The sequence below is a fragment of the Canis lupus genome, chromosome 3 (assembly GCF_048164855.1).
Source record: "Canis lupus baileyi chromosome 3, mCanLup2.hap1, whole genome shotgun sequence".
Taxonomy (NCBI): domain Eukaryota; kingdom Metazoa; phylum Chordata; class Mammalia; order Carnivora; family Canidae; genus Canis; species Canis lupus.
This window is the reverse complement of record NC_132840.1, coordinates 73,998,630-74,019,776: the sequence shown is the minus strand read 5'-3', so window position 1 is coordinate 74,019,776 and position 21,147 is coordinate 73,998,630. Positions and strand designations below refer to the sequence as shown.

The 21,147-nt window shown below is 59.4% G+C and overlaps 1 protein-coding gene across 26 annotated transcripts in view; it reads right to left on the bottom strand.

Moving 5' to 3' along the window:
* PHLDB1 (pleckstrin homology like domain family B member 1) overlaps positions 1-20,522 on the bottom strand; it is a 46,889-nt gene extending 26,367 nt beyond the window's left edge. For 3 of the 26 annotated variants that reach the window (XM_072822253.1, XM_072822267.1, XM_072822251.1), the window contains exons 1-6: positions 17,221-17,676; positions 13,715-13,795; positions 12,940-13,063; positions 11,570-11,740; positions 4,282-4,407; positions 1,445-2,793 (exon numbers count right to left, since the gene is read on the bottom strand). In XM_072822253.1, the coding sequence (XP_072678354.1) occupies positions 1,445-2,793; positions 4,282-4,407; positions 11,570-11,740; positions 12,940-13,063; positions 13,715-13,795; positions 17,221-17,340 (1,971 nt within the window). In that variant the 5' untranslated portion in view covers positions 17,341-17,676. Of the gene's footprint in view, positions 1-1,444; positions 2,794-4,281; positions 4,408-6,662; positions 6,781-8,119; positions 8,517-11,569; positions 11,741-12,939; positions 13,064-13,714; positions 13,796-17,220; positions 17,705-19,249; positions 19,383-20,257 lie in introns of those variants that run through there. The other 23 variants (XM_072822250.1, XM_072822245.1, XM_072822258.1 and 20 more) reach the window with 21 other exon arrangements.
* Between the last annotated feature and the right edge of the window lie 625 nt (positions 20,523-21,147).

Here is a 21,147-nt window from a genome sequence, read left to right as displayed (position 1 = left end):
TCACTGCACAGTTTGGCCATCACCCGGGGACACATACCCAGCTTCCCTCCTGCTGCTTGCTCAGTTCCATGTCCAAAAAAAAAAAAAAAAAAAAAAAAACCAGGAACAGAGTCTCAGCACTCAGGAGGCTGGGCCAGTGCCCCCGCCCCTGCCCCAGGACCCAGATAAGCAGCCTGCTGAAGGTGGGAGGGGCAGGGCAAGCAGCCTTCAAGATTTAAAGTGGCAGGTGGGGCAGGTCAGGGCTGGCGTGAGTGTGCCTACGCCTGGGGGTGCGGAGGCTGAAAGGAGTTGAGGGAGGCTGGGCCCATCACGCTGCCTCTGCCAGACTCACTGCTCCCTCTCCAGGATGAGACCCCAGGGTGGTCCAAGCTCACTCCTCTAGCCAAGGTAACAACAGGGAAGAGAAAATGTAGCAACAGGAAACACCAGGCATCCTGCCTCAGCTCTCCCCGACCCACAAGAATACACTGGCCTGTACCCTCACCTCACCCAAAGCTGTCCATCCCAACCTCTTCTGAAAAGCTCTCCAGACAAACCTCATTTCTGGCTCTCCTCAAACCAATCCCAGGGTCCCTGGGCCCCCAGCAACCCTGTTCAGCTCACAAGCCATCCTCCTGTATGTGTGCTCAGAGTGTCTGCTCACCAGCCGGAGCCCTGTGAGCTCCCTGCGCTATCCGGGGAATCCTGGCCCCCACCCAGCTCAGATGCCGTCTCCAGGACAGCTGCCCAGAGCCACACCCAGGCCCCCCGAATGCAGCCACATGCATGCACGCCGATGCACATAATCACATGGTCCAGCCCGGGGTCAGGCCAAGGGCTGCCCATCTTGTTCTCTTTCTCTTCCCTGCCACCCACCTTCCCAGATGATCCCACCTGGGTCAGGGTGAGCAGCTCCCACCCATATGGAAAAGACCAAAAGGGGGAGGCGGAGGGCCTGAGGACCCAAAAAGAAAGCAAGAAAGAAAGACCTTTCCTAAAAAACAAGGTTTGGAAAGACAGACTTGGATTCCCATTCCAGCTCTGCCAGAACTTGCTGTGTGACCTTGGACACGCCCAATCTCCTCTCTGGGCCCTCAGCCCTCTCATCATTAGGACATGCTTCTCAAACCGAGAGGCACAAGGCCTCACCAGAAACTTGGTGCGACTTCCCATAGCTTTGCTATATTTGGGTAAATAATGCGAAATTTAACTTTTACGTTAAAGCAAATGCCGTGCTATAGAATGAAAGCAAAATTAATATGCATTTAAAATAAAGCCTTGGAGACTTCAAAGTTCCTCAGGGCACCAGACCACTGAGATACAGGTGGCTAAGGTGCATCCTGGAAGCAGACAAGCTTGAGAAGCCCAGCCTTCCAAGGGCCCCTGTCACTCTGCCAGCTGGCCTGCCCACGCCCTGGCAGGGACCCCGCTGGGGATGGTGGCAGCCTCCCTGGCATCCGCTCACCAGCCTCTCCATCTCCTGCTCCCAGAGCCGTTCTTGGCGCTGCCGCCGGTGGTACTCCAGGAGGTCGTCCTCATTGTCGCTGATCTCCGTAATGCTATTTTTCCGCTCCCGAGTGACAGGTACCCGCAGGTCCCCACTGGACAGCTTCCTCTGGGCGCGGGGGCTCTGACGGGGCGAAGCCCCTGTCAGAGAGCCCAGACTGTAGGCCGGGCTCAGCCTGCCACTGAAGCTGCCCTTGCGGGGCGCCAGGGACTCCCCAAGTGTGGGTGAGGGACTCCGAGTCCTACGGCCCCGTGCCCCCAGGGTCAGTGAGAAGTCCTCTGGTGATGCCCCGTGGGCTGCCCAGCGCCGGGGCCGGGGACTCTCAGCCACTTCTCTGGTTAGCTTGGGATCTGGAGTAGTCCTGGTGGGCATCGGGGACAGCGCCCGTCGGGACAGTGACGGGCTCAATGGGGGCAATTCCCGCATACTGTCCAGGCCCCGCCGGCCCAGGCGGGGGCTCTCGGGGGGCTGCAGAGTGCGGGCGACTGACCCATCTGAAAATGTCCGGCCCACCAGCTGGCGTGAGGGGCTGGTTGTCAGCACCCGCTCGGTGCTGGGCAGCTCACGGAAAGGGCTGGGAGGACGGTCCTGGAGGGTGCCGATCTTGTTTCGGGGAGCGGGGACTGGAGGCTGGAACTTGGGGCTGCCAGGAATGCTGGTGGGTTGGCTTCGGGCACCGGAAGCCGGGTACTCACTCAGGCTGATGGCCACCACGGGCAGCTGTCCACCCAGCCGGGGGCTCTCAGTGGCTCTGCGGGCCTCAGCCAAGACCGTGGCTGCAGGGCTGTCTGTCAGCAGACCTCGGAGGCCAGGACTGGGAGGCCTCTCGTGACCCCCTTTCCTGCCCAACCGGGGGCTCTCAGAGGGGCGGGCACCACTCGGTCGGGGCTGTGGGGGCTGCAGAGCCAGATGGTAGCTGGAGGAACGGGCAGGGACCAGCGGGGGCATGGAAGGTGCTGGCTCCTGCCCGCTGGGTGAGTGGCTGGCACAGCTTCCACTGCTGGCTGGTGAGGAGAGTGGAGAGAAGGCTGGAGAGGTGTTCTCATAGCTGGAGCCCACGGACATGGCACCAGGGCTGGTCGGCGGGGACAGCAAGTAGCGCCCACCGTTAGCCATCGGCGACAGTGGGGAAGTCGCAGCAGGCTTCTTGCCTGCCGCCCCAGGCTCCTCTAGCACCAGTGAGTCCATGATTTCCTGCAGGTCCTTCTCAATAGAGCTCACCAGGGAGCTGTGGCTGGCACAGGCGGAGGGTCCCCGGGTGGCAGGCTGTGGGGTGTGGTTCCCGTTCACCAGGCTTTCTGATTCTGCTGGTGGGAAACACAAAGATGCCTCAGGCCCTGGTCTTCGACTTGGGGAGCTGTGTGTGCACGAGAGTGAAAGTGCTCTCTGGCCTTCTCTGAGCAGAGGCTGGGAGATCTGGGTTCCAGTGCTGGCTTTGCCACCGGCCTGCCAGGCAACCTTAAATCACTTGTCCTCGGTTGTCCTTTCTGTAGTGGAAGGGGGTGGGTGCTGCTCTTCTGGCTCTAACATTTTCTGACTGAGGACAGGGTTGGTAACAATGCCAGGCACTTCTAGGCCTAGTGGCTGGGAGCTCACCCCAAGATTAGGTTCCTCCCACCTTGGTTTCCCCAATGTCCTATACCTCTCCTTTAGGAAGGGCAAGCGGGCATTCTGTGAAGGAGCCAGAGCGGAGCATGCTGCTGTGGAGCTGGCCAGAAGTTCAGGGGCTAGGAGGTGGGTCCTAATAGGACATTAGGGCCTCCCAGCACAGCAGAGCAGACCCAGAGGAAAACACAAACGTAACCTCCAGGGATGGGCAAGAGGCAGGTATTGTGCCACTCTGCAGTGAGAGGCAGGGAGGACCCGGCACTGATGGGTAGCTGCAGGAAGCCAGGCTGCCCAGCAACGCGGTGCCACTCGGTGCCTCCAATTATTAGCCCATTAGGCCACGCCAGCAAGAGCCTGCCCTTGCCCTGCCCCAGGCCTTGTTGACCAACCAGAAGTCCCAGGAACCACTGCCCCAACAGCTAAGGGAGTGGCATGACGAGGCGAGGGTGAGAGCAGGGTAAAGTCAGTCAGGAAGCAGACCAGGAACCCAGGCGTCTGAGGGGCTCACCTGACATCCACGTCCACCTGCCCCCGTACCACACAGACACCTGTCATCGCACAACCATCTGAATGCCCATACAGAGTCTCAGCTGGGAGATTCACTGGCAGCCTCCTGGTCTACACCCTATCCCCCCCCCTAGGCAGCTGGGTTGAGGGGGACTGTGCTGGTTCCCTAGAACAATCACCAACTCTCTTCTGGGGATCAATAATTCACATACAAACTGCAGCTGCTCCACTGAGTAATCAGCTGGCATAGTCTCGGGGAGGGGAAGGGCCTGAGGACCCAATCACCAGCAGGTGGGACCCATCAGCATTTGCAGGGGTTAGACCTAATGCTTCCTTCTGCCCCCTAAGGCCACCGTCAAGGGTGAAGTTTGCTGGTGGTGACACAAGAGGGTTAGGGTCCCAGACACCAAGGTGGCATCTTCCAGGGCAGTGGGGCTGGCACAGCTCTCTGTCCCTTGGGCACATGATTCCCCTATTCCAGCCAAGCAGCACTTCTTGGATCTCTCCCAGTAGCCAGACTGCCTGGCATTCTCCACCAGTGGCCCATGGCAGGTGGCAGCAAGCCCAGATCATGGACATTGTCCTGCCCTGACACCATGAGCGTGGCTGGAATGGGTGAGGAGGAGGACTGTCCAGGAGTACCACCAACCCAATCCCCTGCCCCAACTGGGCATCTCTACCTGAGCCAGGACTGTAGGGGGGCCCTGGGGCCCGGCCCCCTGCTGGAATCATGCTCTTCATCCACTTGGCTTCAGCTGGGTGGTTAAAACGGAGGAAGGTGGACTGACCCAGGCACACCATACAGCCTACAGAGAGAGCAAATGCTGAGAAGGGCCGATAGGGCTGAGGCAGCCCTCACCCTAAAGTATTAACTGGTTCACTCCAAGTTCCAAAAAGCCTTCCCCACCTGCACTCAGTGTCTACATGGACAATGCCTAACCCCGCCTGTGCTTGAGACAGGCACCAGCAGGGCTCCAAAGCACAGGGCAGAGTAGAAAGAGCACAGGTTTTTGAGTCCCAAGATCTGAATCCTAGTCCTAACTCTTGTTACTAGTGGTGAGATCTTCAGGTGAAGTCACTTGACCTCTGAGTCCAGTTGTTGCAGTAGAAAAATGAGAACGATATTACAGATCTTACAGAGTTAATAAGATAAAGTATGTGAAGGTGTCCTGAGAACAGAGTTTCTTCAGAGAAGAACCCATGTCCTCCCAACCTGTACCAGTGATCCATCTATCTGCCCTTTGGGTGGAAAAGTCAGTTTGAGACGCAACAATTTCCAGGATGAAAATAGCTTTGAGAAAGGGGACAGGGGAAAGCCATTAATCCGTTAGATGCCCCCGGAGGAACCAGAATTTGCTTCCTGGCTCCGACTCCTTATCATCACGTGGCTTAGGGAGAACCACCACCCTCTTTCTCTCTGACAACGTACCCTCTGGTCTGACATCTTGCTCCTTGGTCTTCCCTGGAATCTAGCCAAGCCTAGGGCCAATGGGCCCAGCCTCAGCCAAGCACATTCCCAGGCAGCAGACACAAGCCCAGTCCTGCCCAGTAAGTGTGACTACACAGAGGGGAGAGTATGTGGGAGCCAGAAATATAGCCAGAGGCACCAAGAGTCTGCACAGCTGCAGGTGTGCCCACAGGCGCCTGCACCTGGCTAGCAGCACTCCTCCTCCTGGCCACGCTACGGGAATCCTGCAAAAGATGCTATGTTGGGAGAAGCCAGAACCCTGGTGCTCTCTATAACCACCCTCCCAATTTGTCCACACCCCTGCCCCAGCCTATCTACCCAATCTGGTGCCACTTGGCATCCCCAAGCTCCACACCAGTCTGAGCTAAGACTGGCAGGGAAGTCTACATTCCTGGACGCTGAGACAGTTCAGCCCAGGCAAGCCACAAGGGCAAGGGGCATCCAGGCCACGTGGATACCACCGAGGGAGGGCCCCCCACTGAGCAGCTCAGGAGCCTGTTGCTGGGAGCTTACACACTGCAGTGGCAGGTGGGGAAGGGACCAGGGGGCTGAGAAGCCCACAGCAAATAACCATAGTGGACAAAGCTACCCATTTCTCTGGCACACCCAGAGATCCTCCGAAGCAGGCGGGCACCAACAATTCTGAAGACTGATGGGTGGTTAGGAGAAAGGGAAGCCTTCCCCGCCAAGCCGCCAATCAGAGGAGCTGATACCAGAGTAATCATAACCGAGTAATAGCCAACCACACTTCCATCTAATTACAACCACAGCTGTTTCAGAAAGAGCCCTGCTGGCCCCTCCCCCTCCTTACAGCCCTTTAACAAGCTAATTAATGATGAGTTCGCAGGGTCTAGACAGACCCACTCAATCCTAGATTGATGGGGGTAGGGTGGGGTGGAGTGGAGGGAGGACCGGAGCCTGATCACACCACCCGGTCTGGGACAAGAGGTGGGGAATCTGAGTGGATTCCAGCCTATCGTGCCAGGCCCACCCAAGGAGGCTGTGGGCACCCAGGGACCCTTGGCCCTGGCTTCTCTGGCTGGGAGTTCCCTGCCCCCAGCCTCCTCCACAGAGGGGGTGTGGCCTTGCTGCCTCTGGGCTATAAATAGGTGATGCCAGGCAGCAGAGCTGGATCTGTATTAATAGAGCGGGCAGGAGGGCAACAGGAGGAAGAGCAGCTCAGTCCTGCCCAAATTAACTTTCTATTTGCACTCAGGGGCCCCAGGCGTTGCCCCAGCTCCGGCTCCTACAGCCCCAGGAGCCTGGCTAGCCCATTTCTGGGAGGAAACCTCCTCTCTGTCCACTCCTGCCCCGCACCTCCAAAAGGTCAGGCCACTCGGGACACCCAAAAACCTCTTCTCATCCGGACAGTTGTGGTCCGTGCCCCACCCCCTCCCCAGAGGGGCACAGGGCCCAGCTGTGTGTGTGCAGGTGGGTGGAGAAGCTGCACATCTGGAGGGAAAAACACACACGGGGCAAAGGAGAGGGCGGATCCTATGTGTGAGAGACACAGGGGAAACACCACACGCACACGCACCCCACACTCTCCTCAAGCTCACACACAGCCGCTCCCAGAAGCACACACAGCCATACCTGCTCACGCCCGCGGAGCGACTGTCACCGCTCGGCTGGCCACACAAACAGAATGCACTGGCCAAGGGGAGGCTGGGGTGCAGGCAAGAAGGGAGGGAGGGTCCCCGCCCTGCCGTCAGAGACCCCCCTCAGCCCCGAGCCCCGGCCTCCCCACCCTCATCAGGACCCCAACCCCTTCCGGAGGCGGAGGCGGAGGCGGGCCCACCGAGGGGACTTCCGAGCGCCCGGGAGGATGCGGTCGCCCCCGGCGGCCGCGAGTGGCCCCAGCCCAGACCTCCCGCTCACAAATGTGCAGGACACGCGGCCCACCGAGTCTCCCGGCGCCCCGCGCCCCCGGAGGGCCCCTCCCAGCCTCCCCCGCACCCCCGCCCCGGGCCGGCCCCTCGGCGCCCGCTGCCCCGGGCAGACGACTCACCGCCGAGCCGGACCTCCGCAGCGCCGGCCCCGCTGGCTCGGCCCGCCCGCCCCCGCCCCCGCCCCCGCGCCCGCCCCCGCCCGCGAGGGGCGGCCGACCTCCCGCGCCGCGGCCCCGGGCTCCGAGCGCTCGCCGCCAGGCAGCCAGCAGCCGCCAGGGCCCGGGGAGGGGCGGGCCGGCCACCGGCGGGGGGAAGGGAGCCAGGGAGGGAGGGACAAAGGAGAGGAGGAGGGGAAGAGGAAGTGATGGAGGAGAGGAGAGGAGAGGGGAGCGGGATGGAGAGGGCGGGGCGGGAGGATGCGGGCGGCGGGCTCGGGGCGCGGCCGGAGCAGAAGTGGGGCCGGGGCGGCGAGGTTGGGGAGAGGACGCAAGGAAAGGTCAGAGGTAAGCGGAGGCCGCAGGGCGCAGCGTCGGGAGGCAGGAGTGAGGAGCAGCAGGGTCTCGCTGAGCCCTCCCGGGAACGGAACGGGGCCCTGGACCTGGACCTGGACCTGGACCGGCTGGCTGTTCACCTCGGGCCATCACACCCTCTGGCCTCAGATCCCCTATCTCCAGAATGAGGAGGTTGTCCTCAATGACAGCAGAGGTTAAGCTCTGACATTCCAAGACTCCCCGGGTTCCAGCTAGGTCACTAGGTCCAGCTCCGGCCCTCCCAGAGCCACCGTGACAAGGTCACTCACTCCTGGGCTGGGAGTTCAGGCCAAGGCAGTGCTCTGTGCAGTGTCAGCATCACTGAGCCCAGCTCCCTTCTCCATCCCAAACACCTCCTCCTCTGCCCCTGCTTCCCACACTCCCAGCAGCTCAGTTCAGCTCACCCCACAACTCAGCCTGGACTGAGGCATTGCCCCTTCCAAGCCAGCCCACTTCCCTGGGGCTCTGGAAGCCAACCCCACCTCCTCCCAACAACCACCACCAGTTGTGCCAGTCTCAGCAAAGAGCTGTCCCACCCCAGTGAGGCACCTTCCCATCTGGAAAACACAGTGCCACCTGTCTCCGGAGCCCCCAGGGGCTGGCCCAGCTTCTGGGCCAGGTAAGTACCTACCACCTAGCCTTGGCCCCAGACAGTTCCTCTTGTTCCAGGGACCACCCCAGAACTTGAATGGCCACACCATGTTCTCTCAGATATTCTATAGGCTCCGAGATCACACGCCTTACCCACTTTCTCAGATACACACCAACATCTGCCCCAGTCACACAGACACCACCTTGGCTGTGACACCAAGTCACATAAACACCCCAGGTGAACATACCCTCTCTCACACATGCTGATTCTCACCCACACAGCACCCCTCTTAGTTACACACTCATTCAGGCACAGACATCTTTTCACTCAGTCCCTGGAAAGACTCTGAAATCAAAAGCCTGTCTCCTTAGAGAAATAAATTATTTCTCCACCCTTGCTAAACACCTACCCACACTGCGATACTCCACACACGCTCACACACATACACGCACACGTGCATCTCACTCCCCTTCTGAAGGGAAATGGAAGAACCGTATAGGGTCAAATGCAAAATAGGGGGAGGTTTTAAAAGAAAAAAAAAGAAAGAAAAATCTCAGGAAGAATGATTCATCAGTCTGGAAACTGTGACGGCCAGCTGGACAGACCCAGACAGACACGGAGGATGCCCGCCAGAGAGAAATAGGGCAGGACACAGACCCAGAGAAGGGAGCAGCTAGGAGCCTTTGTTTTTTCCCTCTCCTTCCCGTGATCTTTCTAACAGAGGACAGTTGGAAGCTTCACTCCCATTTTACAGAAGGAATAACTGATAACTGGATAGGAGAGGAAGAGGCTCAGTGTCCTGGATCCAGACAGTTGGATTACCCAGGAATGCCAGCTCCCCAGCCACATGCCAGGGAGCCCCCCACCTTCTGGCCTTCACACAAGCCCCAATGAGTGAAGGGAGTGAAGGAGACGTGGAGACAGGGCTGGCAGCGAATGCTGGAAATGGATGGGGACCTACTGTCTAGACAGCCCGGGCCCTAAGCTGTGTGGCTTTCTGGGTCCTTCCCTGGTTAGTCCCCTCCCGAGGCTTTCATGTGGTCTGGCGCTGTGGTCCCGGGGTGGGGCAGCCTAGACCGACTGAGATTCCTTGTTTCCTTGGTCACATTCCCAGCTCCACCTCTTGCTCCTTAGAGAAGAGGGCAACATGAGCTAGGCCAGAACACCCATATGGAGGTGGAATCAGGCTCATCCCTGGCTCCATCACCTCACGCTGCTGTGTCCACAGCTTTAGCAAAGGGCTGGCATCTGCTTTCTGCTGCCCCTACCCCCCACCCCCGGCCCAGGCATAGTCCTGCTGGAAGAGCCTGTCACTGCCATCTCTACTCATCATGACGTGTGCCTCTCCAAGTTGGCTATGGCTGGGCACAGTGCCCAGAATGATGCATCTATGTAAGGCCTAGCCCAGACAGAACGGGCTCCTTGTTATTTGTAGGGTGGCCCTCTGTTTTTCAAAGAGGATGGTCCCCCTCTAAGGCTGGATCTGGGGAACAAGACAGGGGAAATGATCCTCCTGTATGTATGCCCACAGATAGGCCCTTGGCCAGTGACTTCTCAAATACACCTAGGAGCGCACACGTGGACCCTTTGATACCGTCAGTCCTGAGTTCACCCCGTCCCCCATGTGAACACGCTGATCCATAAACACAAGGAAAGACACAAACAGAGAGAGACACAAGCCCAGAGTCACAAACACATCCGGAGATATATAAACACACTCCAGTTACACAGACACACAGAGATAGCACATGCACCCCCGAGCCACCCAGTTTCCAGGGAAACGCACTCCCAAGAATGTCCGGAGTGGGGCCAGGCAGGGCTGGGCTTGGTGCCTTGCTCCAGAGATGAGACAAGGAAAGCCTCAGCTCCCGGAGCCCAGGGGAGGGGGAGTGCTAGGGAGAACACCCGTTCCTTTGTGCCTCTGCCTACCCCTCCCCAGGCTGCCAAGCTCCTGAGACAGGCAAGCCCAGACTAGAAGGCTATGGGAGTGGGAGGGAGCAAAAGGGAAGGGGGTTTGGGGTCAGAAGAGAGTGGGAGGGTACATACTTGGCAGGGTGGGCTCTTGGCTAGGGAAGAGTTAGGGGTCACTGGGGCCACAGGAAATGCCTAAGAATTCCATCTTGACCTAGGCCCTCCCTCTTCTCAGGGAGCTAAATGATGCTCTGGGAAGACTTGAGCTAGAAGTGTCTTACAGAGCATCCCTTCCCCCACCCTGCTCACCACACACAGGTTCTTGCCCATGAATGCAAGGGATCTGGGGCTGGGGGAGTAAGGGCTGGGCTCTTTCTCTAGCCTTCTTTGAACTCTGCCCTTCCTTCTCCTTACTGCTTTACTATCTCTCTTCCCCACACCCAAATCTTGGGAAAGATGTTCTCTTTGAGATCGAACAGGACCCTCAGGAACCAGATGGCATCACAGCCAAAGCTCCAACTTACAAGAGTGCCTCCTATCATCTCATCTGGAGTCAGAGAACTCCAAGCCCTGGAGAGCCAAGGGCCTGCCTACTGCTGCTGGTGGACCTGCCTCTCTGAAGCCAGGTGTCCTCCTCATAGTGCCCAAGGCAGGAGGAAAGGAGGAGGGAAAGGTTGGGTCTCCTGGGTCAGCTGTGAAGGGAGTGGCATCTAAAGAGACCCTCGGGGATGTGAACAGAAGGAGAGGAGACAAAGGAATGAGTGGGATTTCCACTGCAAAGGAGCTTCCGGCCAGTAAGAGGCGAGTATCCCCAGAAAACAAGGGCAGGACCTTACTCCTGCTCAGGGCCAGGCTGGGCCCAAGGCTCCTATCCTCAGGTCAACCCCACCTCTACCCTCTACCCCAAGTCACTTTTCTCACTCCCCTAACCTGATGATTCACGGGATCAATGGATGCCCGAGGCAAACACACCTAGGTCAACCCCATGACCCCATAACACTGGGTCATGGTCACCATATTACCTAGGGGCCCAGTTTTCAGAACTGCCTAACACAACAGAACGGCCTGTGGCTTTGGGGAACAGGGTGCTAACCATATCACAACCCCAAAGCTACAGTCAACGGTATTTTAACAGGAGTGAGCAGCATCCTCAGCTCTCACCTTTGCTCCATCCCCATCAGAGGGTATTAGGGTTAGTCCTACCTTCCCACCTCTACGTCTTCTCAGAGCCGCTCCTTCTTGGCCTCATGAAACAATGACAGTTCTCCTCGCTGATGTTCCAATTGCTCTCCCTTAACCATCACTAATGACCACTGCACGGCTTCCCCTGCCCTTGGAATGCGCTCATCAGAACCTCTCTCTCTCCCCCCACCCGCACCCCCGAAGAGGTGACCACAGAAGAAAAGGAGATTGAAGACAAATCTGGATGCTAGAGGAGTTTGGGATGATGTTGAGGCACCCAAGCAGCCCACCAAGGCTAATGGCCACTCAGGCGGTTACCATGGCAACCACCACAGCAGGCTCCCCCTGCCCCCATCACAGGCTTGTAAAGCTTGTAAAGCGGAGGGCAAACCTTACCCTGAGTGAGCCTGGTGGGCTGCCGGATGGGGAGCCCGTCAATACTGCAGGCATTGCCACAAGGGTAGAGGGTGAGGGTGCCCCGCACGTTCTCGATGTAGCAGTGCTCCGGAGCCAAGCCTGGGCCCTGCAGGGAGATGTCCCTGGCTGCGGAGCCAATCACCGTCTTCCCTGAAGACAGAGAGCAAACTGAGTCAGAGGTTGAGGAGGCAGGGCCAGGGCCAGGGGGGCAGCAAAGGGAATGTAATTCCACCTCCTACTTTGCGGAGGATCCTGCCTGCCTACCACTGGCCGCCCCTTTGGGCCCCAGAGGCTGGTGGAGATGGTCAGCGATAGAAGTTCTGGGCAGGCAGCGAACACTCTGGCTCATAGATGGGAGGACCCAGGGGGCACAGAGCACCCAGCCTCCACAGATGGAAGGAAAGTTCTTGTCCCCGACCTCCCTTCAATCCTTCCAACTCCTCGTCCCCAAGTCCTCCATCAAGCTCCCTCTCTCCGCTCCTCCGAACCTGCCATCTCTCCTTCTTCTCGCCCCCCCCTCAGCTTCTCACCTGCAGCCTCTGCCCTCCCTCACCCGTCTCCTCTCCGCGGCCTCGCCCCACCCAGCTGCAGCTTGCACAGCTCCCCCTGGCAGCGCCCCCGGGACTGGTATTTGGAGAATGTGGGGAATGTAGAATCACCCAGGCAACAAGTGCAGCCAGGAGAGAAGAGAGCGGGCAGAAGCTGTGCGGGGAAGGGGGGCTGTGGCAGGACCTTATCTTGGGAGGTCTGCGCTTCCTCCCACTGCTGCCTTGTCCACAGGTACTTGCTCCCATGCCAGGCATCACCCTGGAAGGGGGCCCCTTTCTTCTCGGCCACACCGGTTGCTAAGAGCAATGTGCTCTCCTGTTTCAGTGCTCTCTTCCTCACCTCTAAACTGATCTTTAATCCCAGTCATGGAGCCAGATTATCTACCGAAGACGGCAGGCAGTCCAGGGGGGACAAGGGAAGCAAGCTGGTGGAATCTGGGGGCCCGCAATTTGGGGGAGGCAAATGTTGCAGACAAATGGCAGGAGGGAGCAGCCTGGGTGGCTCAGCGGTTTAGTGCTGCCTTCAGCCCAGGGCATGATCCTGGAGACCCTGGATCGAGTTCCACGTCAGGCTCCCTGCATGGAGCCTGCTTCTCCCTCTACCTATGTCTCTGCCCCCCCCCCCCTTCTCTCTCATGGATAAATAAATTTTTTAAAAAATAAAATGAAATGAATCAAAAGTGTGATCATTTCAATAATAAAAAAAAAATGGCAGAAGGGCCCCAACACATGCCTGGAAGCCAGGGCAGGAATGCCTGTAAGGATGGAGGGGTGGCAGGTGGGCCGTGCCTCCAGACTCACCTTCCTCCAGAGGCAGAAGGGTGATAGCCGTGCTCAGCCGCCCACTGCCCAGGCTCACCAGATGGGGTTTGTCCGTTTGCACCTTCAGCCCTTTGCCTGTCTCGATCAGGTCCAAGGGCCCTTTCTGCAGGAAGCGGAGGTGGGGGATGAGCATCGTCAAAGACTTTAGTCCCAAACCTGAGCACCCAAGTCCCAATCACACCGACACTCTCTCCAGCACTTGCCCTCTCTGAGGGCTCTGGGAGTGTGGAAAGGCTTTAGCACAAAATCTTTCATGGGGCATTATTACACTAAATTGTAATGAGATCTGAATCTAGGCCACTAACTCGTCCCACTGGATTTATCTCGAGTCTTGGCTTAACTGCCCCCTTTGTCTATTAAGACAGAAAGTAAGGAGAGTAGGCGGGTGCTGGGTAGGAGAAGGAGTTGCTGCACAGAAGGGCCAATGCAGACTCCTCCCTGTGGACTGTCCATGGCCATCCACTTGGCCACTTCTTGCCTCTGTGAGACTCAGTCACAGGGCATGGATCTAGGAGGGGGACACAGCCCAGGGTCAATCTATAAACCGCTTCCTGACTTCCAAAGGGTATATTCTCGGTGAACCAATTAACCTGATTCAGATAAAGACTTAGCCTTAATAGGCTTGGGGCTGGGGGAAGGGCTGAGAGGAGCTGCTTGCTGCTCTCATCCCTGGGCTGGGACCACAGGTGGGTGGAGGAGCCAAACCCACCCTCTCCAACAAGCCCGCTTGCCCCTTAGCCTTGACCCCACTCACCTTTACCATTGCTTGGGTCTTGCATCCAGGGCCTACCTGGTTCCTATTAAGAGCATCCATGGTCCTGGGGCTCCAGAGCTCCTGGGGACACAGCAGAAGGCGGGTGTCAGTGGGGAGGCCAGGGGAGGAGAGGGAAAGGAGGTTCTCAGGGTGAAGGGATGGAGGACAGTGCCAGGCACCCTCATTCCCAGCACGCTCTTGAGGAAAGAGTGAGGCAACTCAGGAGCTTCTCCGGGGAAGGCAGCGCCACATCTCCAGCCTTGCACAGACACTCAGCACACCAGTCCTGACTCTTGCCACCATAAACACACAGAGGCCTAGAGGCCTGGCCTATATGTCTATGCTTTCTTGCCTCTGACACCCAGGAGCCAGGCCTTGGCAGCAGAGGACCCTCAAATACCTGGAGCCAGAGGTAGGGTACAGAAAATCCACCTCAGTGAGGGAAGCCAGGTCCAAGGAACTCCCCCAGGGACACAGGCAGCCAGAGGCTCCCCCAGGTAAGTGGCAGGGCTGAGTAGGTCTCTTTCCTGGCAACTTCCCACACCTTCCCCTCAGCTCCTCTCCTTTTGTCTCTTTTCCCCAGGGGTCAGAACAGGGTGTCTGCTTAAAGAGACACAACAGGAAAAACTCAACAATTCTAGCCTTCTATAGTCTCAACTCCTACACCCTCTCTTCCCTGGAAAGCCACCTCACCCCAGACAATCAACAACAACCAAAAAAAACCCTCAGTGGTGACTAAGAGAAGGAATACAGTTTTCTAGGGTTCTTAATCTCATCTGATGTTGTAGGAAGCTTAGGACTTTTTAATTTTTTTTAGGACTTTATTTTTTAAAGATTTTATTTATTTGAGATAGAGATGGAGACAAAGAGAGCGTGTGCACATGAGGGGGGGTGCAGGGAGAGAGGGAAAAGTAGACTCCCCATTGAGCAGAAAGCCCCATGTGATGAAGGACTCGATCCCAGGACCTTGAGATCATGACCTGAGCTGAAGGCAGACACTTAACCAACTGAGCCACCCAGGCGCCCCCTTAGGTCTTTAGAACCAAGGATAAAGTAGATTCCAGAGCCAGAACTTGAACTCTCCCTACCCGTCCCTTTCTCCCTGGCTCACAGTTTTGGGGACCTGAGAAATGTGAGGGACCTCTGGGCACTAAGGTGTGCCTGCATGCCCATCCCTTGATCATCTTGCTAAGGTAGATGCTTCCCTTTTGCTGCAAAATTGGGGCTGGGGACAGCCAAGAGAGTGTGGCTGGCCTCAGGAGGGAGACCCAGGAAGGCAGGGCTTCCCTCCACTTTCTCTGCCAGGCATCCACCAGGACCCGGTGACTTGGGAGAGGAAGCGGGGGCAGGAGCCAGCATTCCAAGGAGTGTCTGACCCTGGCAGTAGGGCCCAAGGGCCTGAGCCATTGAGTTACTAATTTTACTCTCCCAGCTTCCACCCTTTCCGGACCTGGACGGCATCATGTCCGTCACTGTGTCCACCCAAGCTGGCGGAAGAGAAACCGGAATAGGGCCTGGGGCCCACCCCAACTCGGCCTGGGAAGAGGGAAGGCAGAGGCCATTAACCTACACCAAGCTCCAAGCTGGCCTGGCATCTCCCCAGGAGATCTGGCCATGGGGAAGAATTTCCAGGGTCAGAGAGCCTGCTACACTGTTTCCTTCCACTCAGGGAAATCCCTCAGCATTCTCTGAGGGAAGAGAGGTGCCACAGCAGGTCAGGAATGGGGAGCTTACATCAAACGGGAGTAAGAAAATAAAACAATAAATAACGGTGCAGGAATGGCGGGATCATTGTTTAGTGGAAAGACCTTCAGACCGGGATGCAAGAACCCTAAATTCTAACCCTGACTTTATTACGTATTAGCTGTGAGATCTTGGACAAGTTACTTAAATTCTCTGAGTGTCAGGTCATTCTCTATAAAAGTAGAATAATGATTTTTTTTTTTTTCACAAAAGATTGTCTGGATCACTGCTTGCCTGTGGCTAAGGGTAGGATGGGGAGTGACTATAAATGGGCACAAGATTTCTTTTTGGCCTGATGGACTTGTTCTAAAACAAAACTGTGATGATGGTGGCACAGCTCTGTAAATATATTCTAAAAATCATTGACCTCACACTTCAATTAAGTGAATCAGATGATACATGCATTATACCTCAATAACACTTTTAAAAAAAAAGATTGGAGATTCAGGTATTATGTTAAATGACACTCTGTGAAGTGCAAAGCACCATAAACATGCCAGGTGTTAGTATGGGCTTTAAGATCTAGTAGGGACGCCTGGGTGGCTCAGTGGTTGAGCGTCTGCTTTTGGCTCAGGTCATGATCCCAGGGTCCTGGGAGCCTGCAGGAAGGTGCCGGGTCCCTGCAGGGAGCCTGCTTCTCCCTCTGCCTGTGTCTCTTGCCTCTCTCTGTGTCTCATGAATAAATAAATAAAATCTTAACAGAAAAAAATAAAGATCTAGAACAAGTAAGTCACTTCACCTTTATCTGTCAAATTTGTCACTATCACCCAGTGAGGCAGTTTTGGGTGTGTTCATTAATTTACACCAAAGAGGGACACCTTGGTGGCTCAGTGGTTGACCATTTGCCTTCGGCTCAGGTCATGATCCCGGTGTCCTGGGATGGAGTCCCACATGGGGCTCCCCACCCTGGGGCCTGCTTCTCCCTCTCCCTATGTCTCTGTGTGTCTCTCAGGAAGGAAGGAAGAATGAAGGAAGAAATGAATGAATCTATTTACACCAAAGAATTTCAAGTGGAGATAGACTGTAAAGGAATAAGATTGATGGGGAACAAGTGATGAGAGGAGAGAGGGAAATAATAAGGTGAAAAGAGAGGGAGAGATAAGGAGAGGCGCAGGGAGAGACAGAGAAGATAAGATGTAGAGATGTATGGCCCCAGCTCAGAAACTCAAGCCAGGTGAAGTGGAAAGAGACCCTGGACCAGCGGGCAGCTCCCGGGCGCGCCCTGACAAAGGGTCTCCGCCGCGGCCACCTGGGGGCGCCCTCTCCCCGGACCCCACCCGAGCCCCGGGGCCCAGCGGCCTGCGCGGGGGCGCCCCGCCGCCAGCCCACTTCCGCGGACAGGGCTACCCACGGCCCGGGCGGTAATTACCCACTCCGAGCGCCCCGCCCGGTCCCGCTGCCAAAAAAAGGCCCCTGCGGCGCGAGGCCGGCTCCGGGGAGGAGGGACGGCAGGGACGGCAGGGACTGCAGGGAGGCGCCGCGGTCCCCCGGGCTCTCCGTGGCCGTCCCGCACCTCCCGGGGCGCAGGGGGCAGGGGCCTGGGAGTGAGCTCGTTGGGCCCGGCCCTCCGGCCTCCTCGCCCCGCGGGGTCGCCCGCGCCCAGCCCTCTCCGCCGCGTGGGTGCCCGTCGCCGCTCGGGAGTCTCGGCAGCCGAATCAGGGTGAAGGGAGGCGCGAGAAGGTCTGCAGCCAACAGGCACTGGAGGGAGTCCAGGCTCCAAATCGGGGCCTCCCGCGTCCCGCCCCGACGCTCCCCCGCCTCACCTGTGGCCCAGGGCGCCAGCCGAGGCCTCGCCCCGGGCGTCGCATGACCGCGCCCCGAGGCCCCGAGGCCGAGCCGGGACCCTCTCCGCCCGCCGCCGCCTTCGCCTTCCCGACGCACATCCGCCCTCGAGGAAGGAGTCGGGACGGGAAGGAAACTGAGGCCGGGAGCCCGGAGGGCGGGGACCGGGGAGGGGTGTGGACAGGCCGGGGCGGAGAGAACTTGACAAGGGGGGTGGTCAGGGGTCTGCGGCAGGGAGACGCGGGGATGGGGGCTGGATGAAAGACGGAGACAGGGTTGAGGGAAATGAGACGGGGGATGCACGGGGGTAAGAAGATGGGGAGACAGCCCGGGGCACGCAGAGCTGGGGGGGACGGAGGCACAGCTCGGTGGGTGGCCTGGGGGACTAAGGAGAGGGGGAGCCCGAGGACGGAGGCCGTCGAGTGAAGGGCACGACGGCCAGGGGGGGCCCCAGACGGCACAGAGGGCAGTGGGGGGAGCAGCCGGGGCGGGAAGCCAGGGAGGGGAGACTGAGGCAGGCCGGGGCCCAGAAGTTGGGGCGGCCGCAGGCCAAAGAGCAGAGGCGCTGAGCGGAGGCTGGAGGCGGGGAGAGGCGGGGGGGGGGGGGGCTGCCGCCAGGGCGCGGCTCGTCGCTGGCCCGGGGCCCGCGCTGCCCGGGGCCGCCAGGTGGGACAAGGCCGCAGTGTTGGGCCGCCCCGCCCGCCGCGGACGCCGGACAAGCGGCCTTTCTTCGGCCGGGCAGGGAGAAGGAGCCGCTTGTCTGCGCGGCCGGGGGCAGGGGCGGCCGCCCCGACGCCGCCCGCTCCCCGCGGGGCAGCGGCCTGCAGGGGCCTGAGCGCGCACGGGGGTGCGGGGTGAGCGGCCGGCGTGCGGGCGGGAGCCGCGGGGGCGCCGCGGGGTCAGGGGTGCCCCGTGCGCGGTGCGCGCCCCAGGTCGCGGCGAAGGCGGGCGCACGTGCGGCGGCAGCCGGGACCCGGGCTGCGCGCGGCGGGCGGGGGAGGCGGGGCGGGCGCGGTGCGTGTCCGCCGCGTGGGATGCCCGGGTGGGGGAGCCTGTGTGTGTGCGCGAGCGGCCCGATGAGTCAGCCCGGGAGCCTCCGGACCGCTGAGCTAACGGGCCCAGAATGCGGCCCCGCCCCGGCTCCCCGGGTCCCCCGCCGGGCCGCGCGCCCCGCGGGCCCGGCCCCGCTCGCCCCGGCCCGGGCGGAAGCGTCCGCGGGCTCCTCGGCCACCCCGCGCGGGCGGCCCCTCCCCGGCCCCGCCGCCCGCCGCCCGCCGCCCGCACTTCCCCATCCCGGAGGAACCCGGATGACGCGCTCAGCCCCCGCCTCGGGGAACTCCGCTAGGGATTCGGATCCCAACCCCGCGGGCGTGGCGGGAGCCTGGACTCCCTCCCGCTGCGGGCGCCCCATCCGGCCTCCCGGACCCCTCAAGATGCGGGGCCTCGGAGGAGGGCTCGGGACGCCGGACGCGCCTCCCATCCCCGAGCACGCCCGAGGGTCGCTCCCGGATCCGCCCTGCCTCTGGGTCGGACTCCGCACACACTCCTCGTCCGCAGGGCGGCCCGGGCGCCGACGCGAGCGGAGATGGTGCAGGGGCGCCCCTCCCCGGCGCTCGGCTCTCGGTCCTGCCGGCGGCCGGAGGGTGGGAGGTGCGCGGCCAGGGCGGACGAGCCCCCGCGAGAGTCCGCCGCGCCGGCCGTCGGGGTGCCCGCGGGGGAGTCCGAGCCGGGGTGGAGCGCGAGGGCCCCCTCTGGCGGCTGCGCGGACCGAGGCTCCGGAGGGCAAAGCCAGCCGCGGGCGGCAAGGCGGCGGAGCCGGCTCCCCACAAAGCCCTTTCGGCTGCCGCCCCCCACCACCCATCGGGGCGCCCCCTCCTCCTCCAGGCTGCTTCGGGGCTCCCTGCCCAGAGCTGATCTGAGGGCTCCCGCCAGGCCCTGGGACTTCCCCTTATCCAGCCCCAGCTGCGCAAACGGCGAGACCCGCGGGCCAAGGGGGAAGCGCGTCCTTACCTCGCGGGGGCAGAGGGGGACACCGGTCCCTTCGCCGGCTCGGCCTCCGGGGCCTCAGGCTCTGGAGGACACTGTTGCTTTTTCCCTGGGAGCCCGCGGAGTGGGAGGAGAGCGAGCAGGTCCCGCCCCCCAGTCCCCGCCCCCGCCCCGTCCCCGTCCCGTCAGGCCAGCCAGAGAAGACGCCCTTGTGGAGCTGGAGCCCAAGGTCCCCCCACCCACCCTTTCCCATAGCAGCACCTCCCCCCCACACCCCCTCCTGCACAGCGCCCGCTTTGTTCCTCTCTGCAGCTGGGCTCTCCGCTACCGTCAACACACACACACACCCTCCTCCCTCCTCCCCTCCCCTTCGGACTCCCCTGCGGACTCCCCTCGACCACCTCCACCCCTAGGCCTTAAGGCTCTTCCGAGAAAGGGTGTTCTTGACAATTTCTCACTCTCTCGCCCCCACCCCAACCCGCCCGCTTCTTTTTAAGCCTTAGAGGCCTGAGTCCCCCGTGGCTCCCAGTGAACCTCCTGTCCGTAGCTCTCCAGCATACTTTCAAGATCTCCAGAAAATACCTGCTGAGGGTACCCAGGTTTACGCCGTCACCCCTTCTCCTCACCCTATTCCAAGCCCGACGTGAAGAGCTGTAAGTGGGGTTGGTAATCCTGCACATCAGGCTTCACAGATGTTTTTCTAAGTATACTATAGGTATAAAACATGTTAAAGCACCATGCAAAGTGTAAAGCACAGAAACGTGAATTGAATCACTATCCTGCCCCCGTCCATGTAGCTCCCCCCTGCCACCACCTGCTGACTTACATACAACTAGGGGGGCAAGCTATAGGCAGACGATTGAGCACACCGTCCTTTAGCAGTCAGTGAGGGCCTCTGTAGGAGTAGAGGGTTAATAAGGGAGAAAAGGAAAGACTAAAAAACCTAAGAGGAGTCTAGAAGCTCCTCTGGTTGAAGCCCTTGGTCATCTCAACCCCCACCCTGAAATCCAATGCGAGACAGTGGATCCTTACCTTGCAAAGCCAGCTCTTGCCCCCGGAGACAGACTGGAGAGGCCCTAGGGAATGGACCTCAGGAGACTGGACCTCTTTAACTTGCCCTAGAAGGATCCCCTGAGACTCCTCCTCGCTGAATGAAGGAGCAGAAGGCCCCCACGCCTTCCAGCTGGGGCAGATAGCAGAAGATAATTTGCCCTCTCTGGGATGAACATATGTTGTTCTGATTCAGTGGCTTTAGTTTGTGCCCTCTCTCCCTAACCCGGGAACAGCAGGAGGCTGAACTGCAGGAATCTTTGGTCATTTATTGACAGGGCCAGCATTAGCAGCGGCCCCCCAGGGCGGGAGGCTGGGGCTGACTGGAGCCAGGCAGTGGACGGGAGGGGGATGGGGAAAGACACTTTGCAGTTAGCAGCTGTGGCTCACAGAGGTCAAACAAGCAAGGCTCCACTCCAGCCTGCATGGTGGGTACCAAGAAGCCTCAGGATTTGGGGGATGGGGAGGAAGCCTCTTATTCTCCTTCTCTTCATACTGTTTGAGGCTCACGAAAGTATTTTGACTCCGGCCACCTTTTCATGAGGCAGATCACAACAGCAATTTTTGGACTATACTGGTAAAAAGAAAAATCCAAAACTATTGTATTCTGTGTGCCAAGACCCAGCACTTGAGGGATGGGGCTCTGATTGGGGTACTTCGGAGTCTCTTCACAGAACTGTTTCACAACTCCCAGATCTTCTTTACCATCTCGGTCAGGAGGAATTTCAGGGAATGATGGAGCCTACCACCAGGCAGATGATGCTGAGGCAGGGGGTTGAAACAGCACCCAACTTCTGTCCTCCCACCCAGGGACCAGCTGACCCCATGATAAAGGCTCTGTGCAATGTGTCCTCATCCTGCTGGGTTGAGGC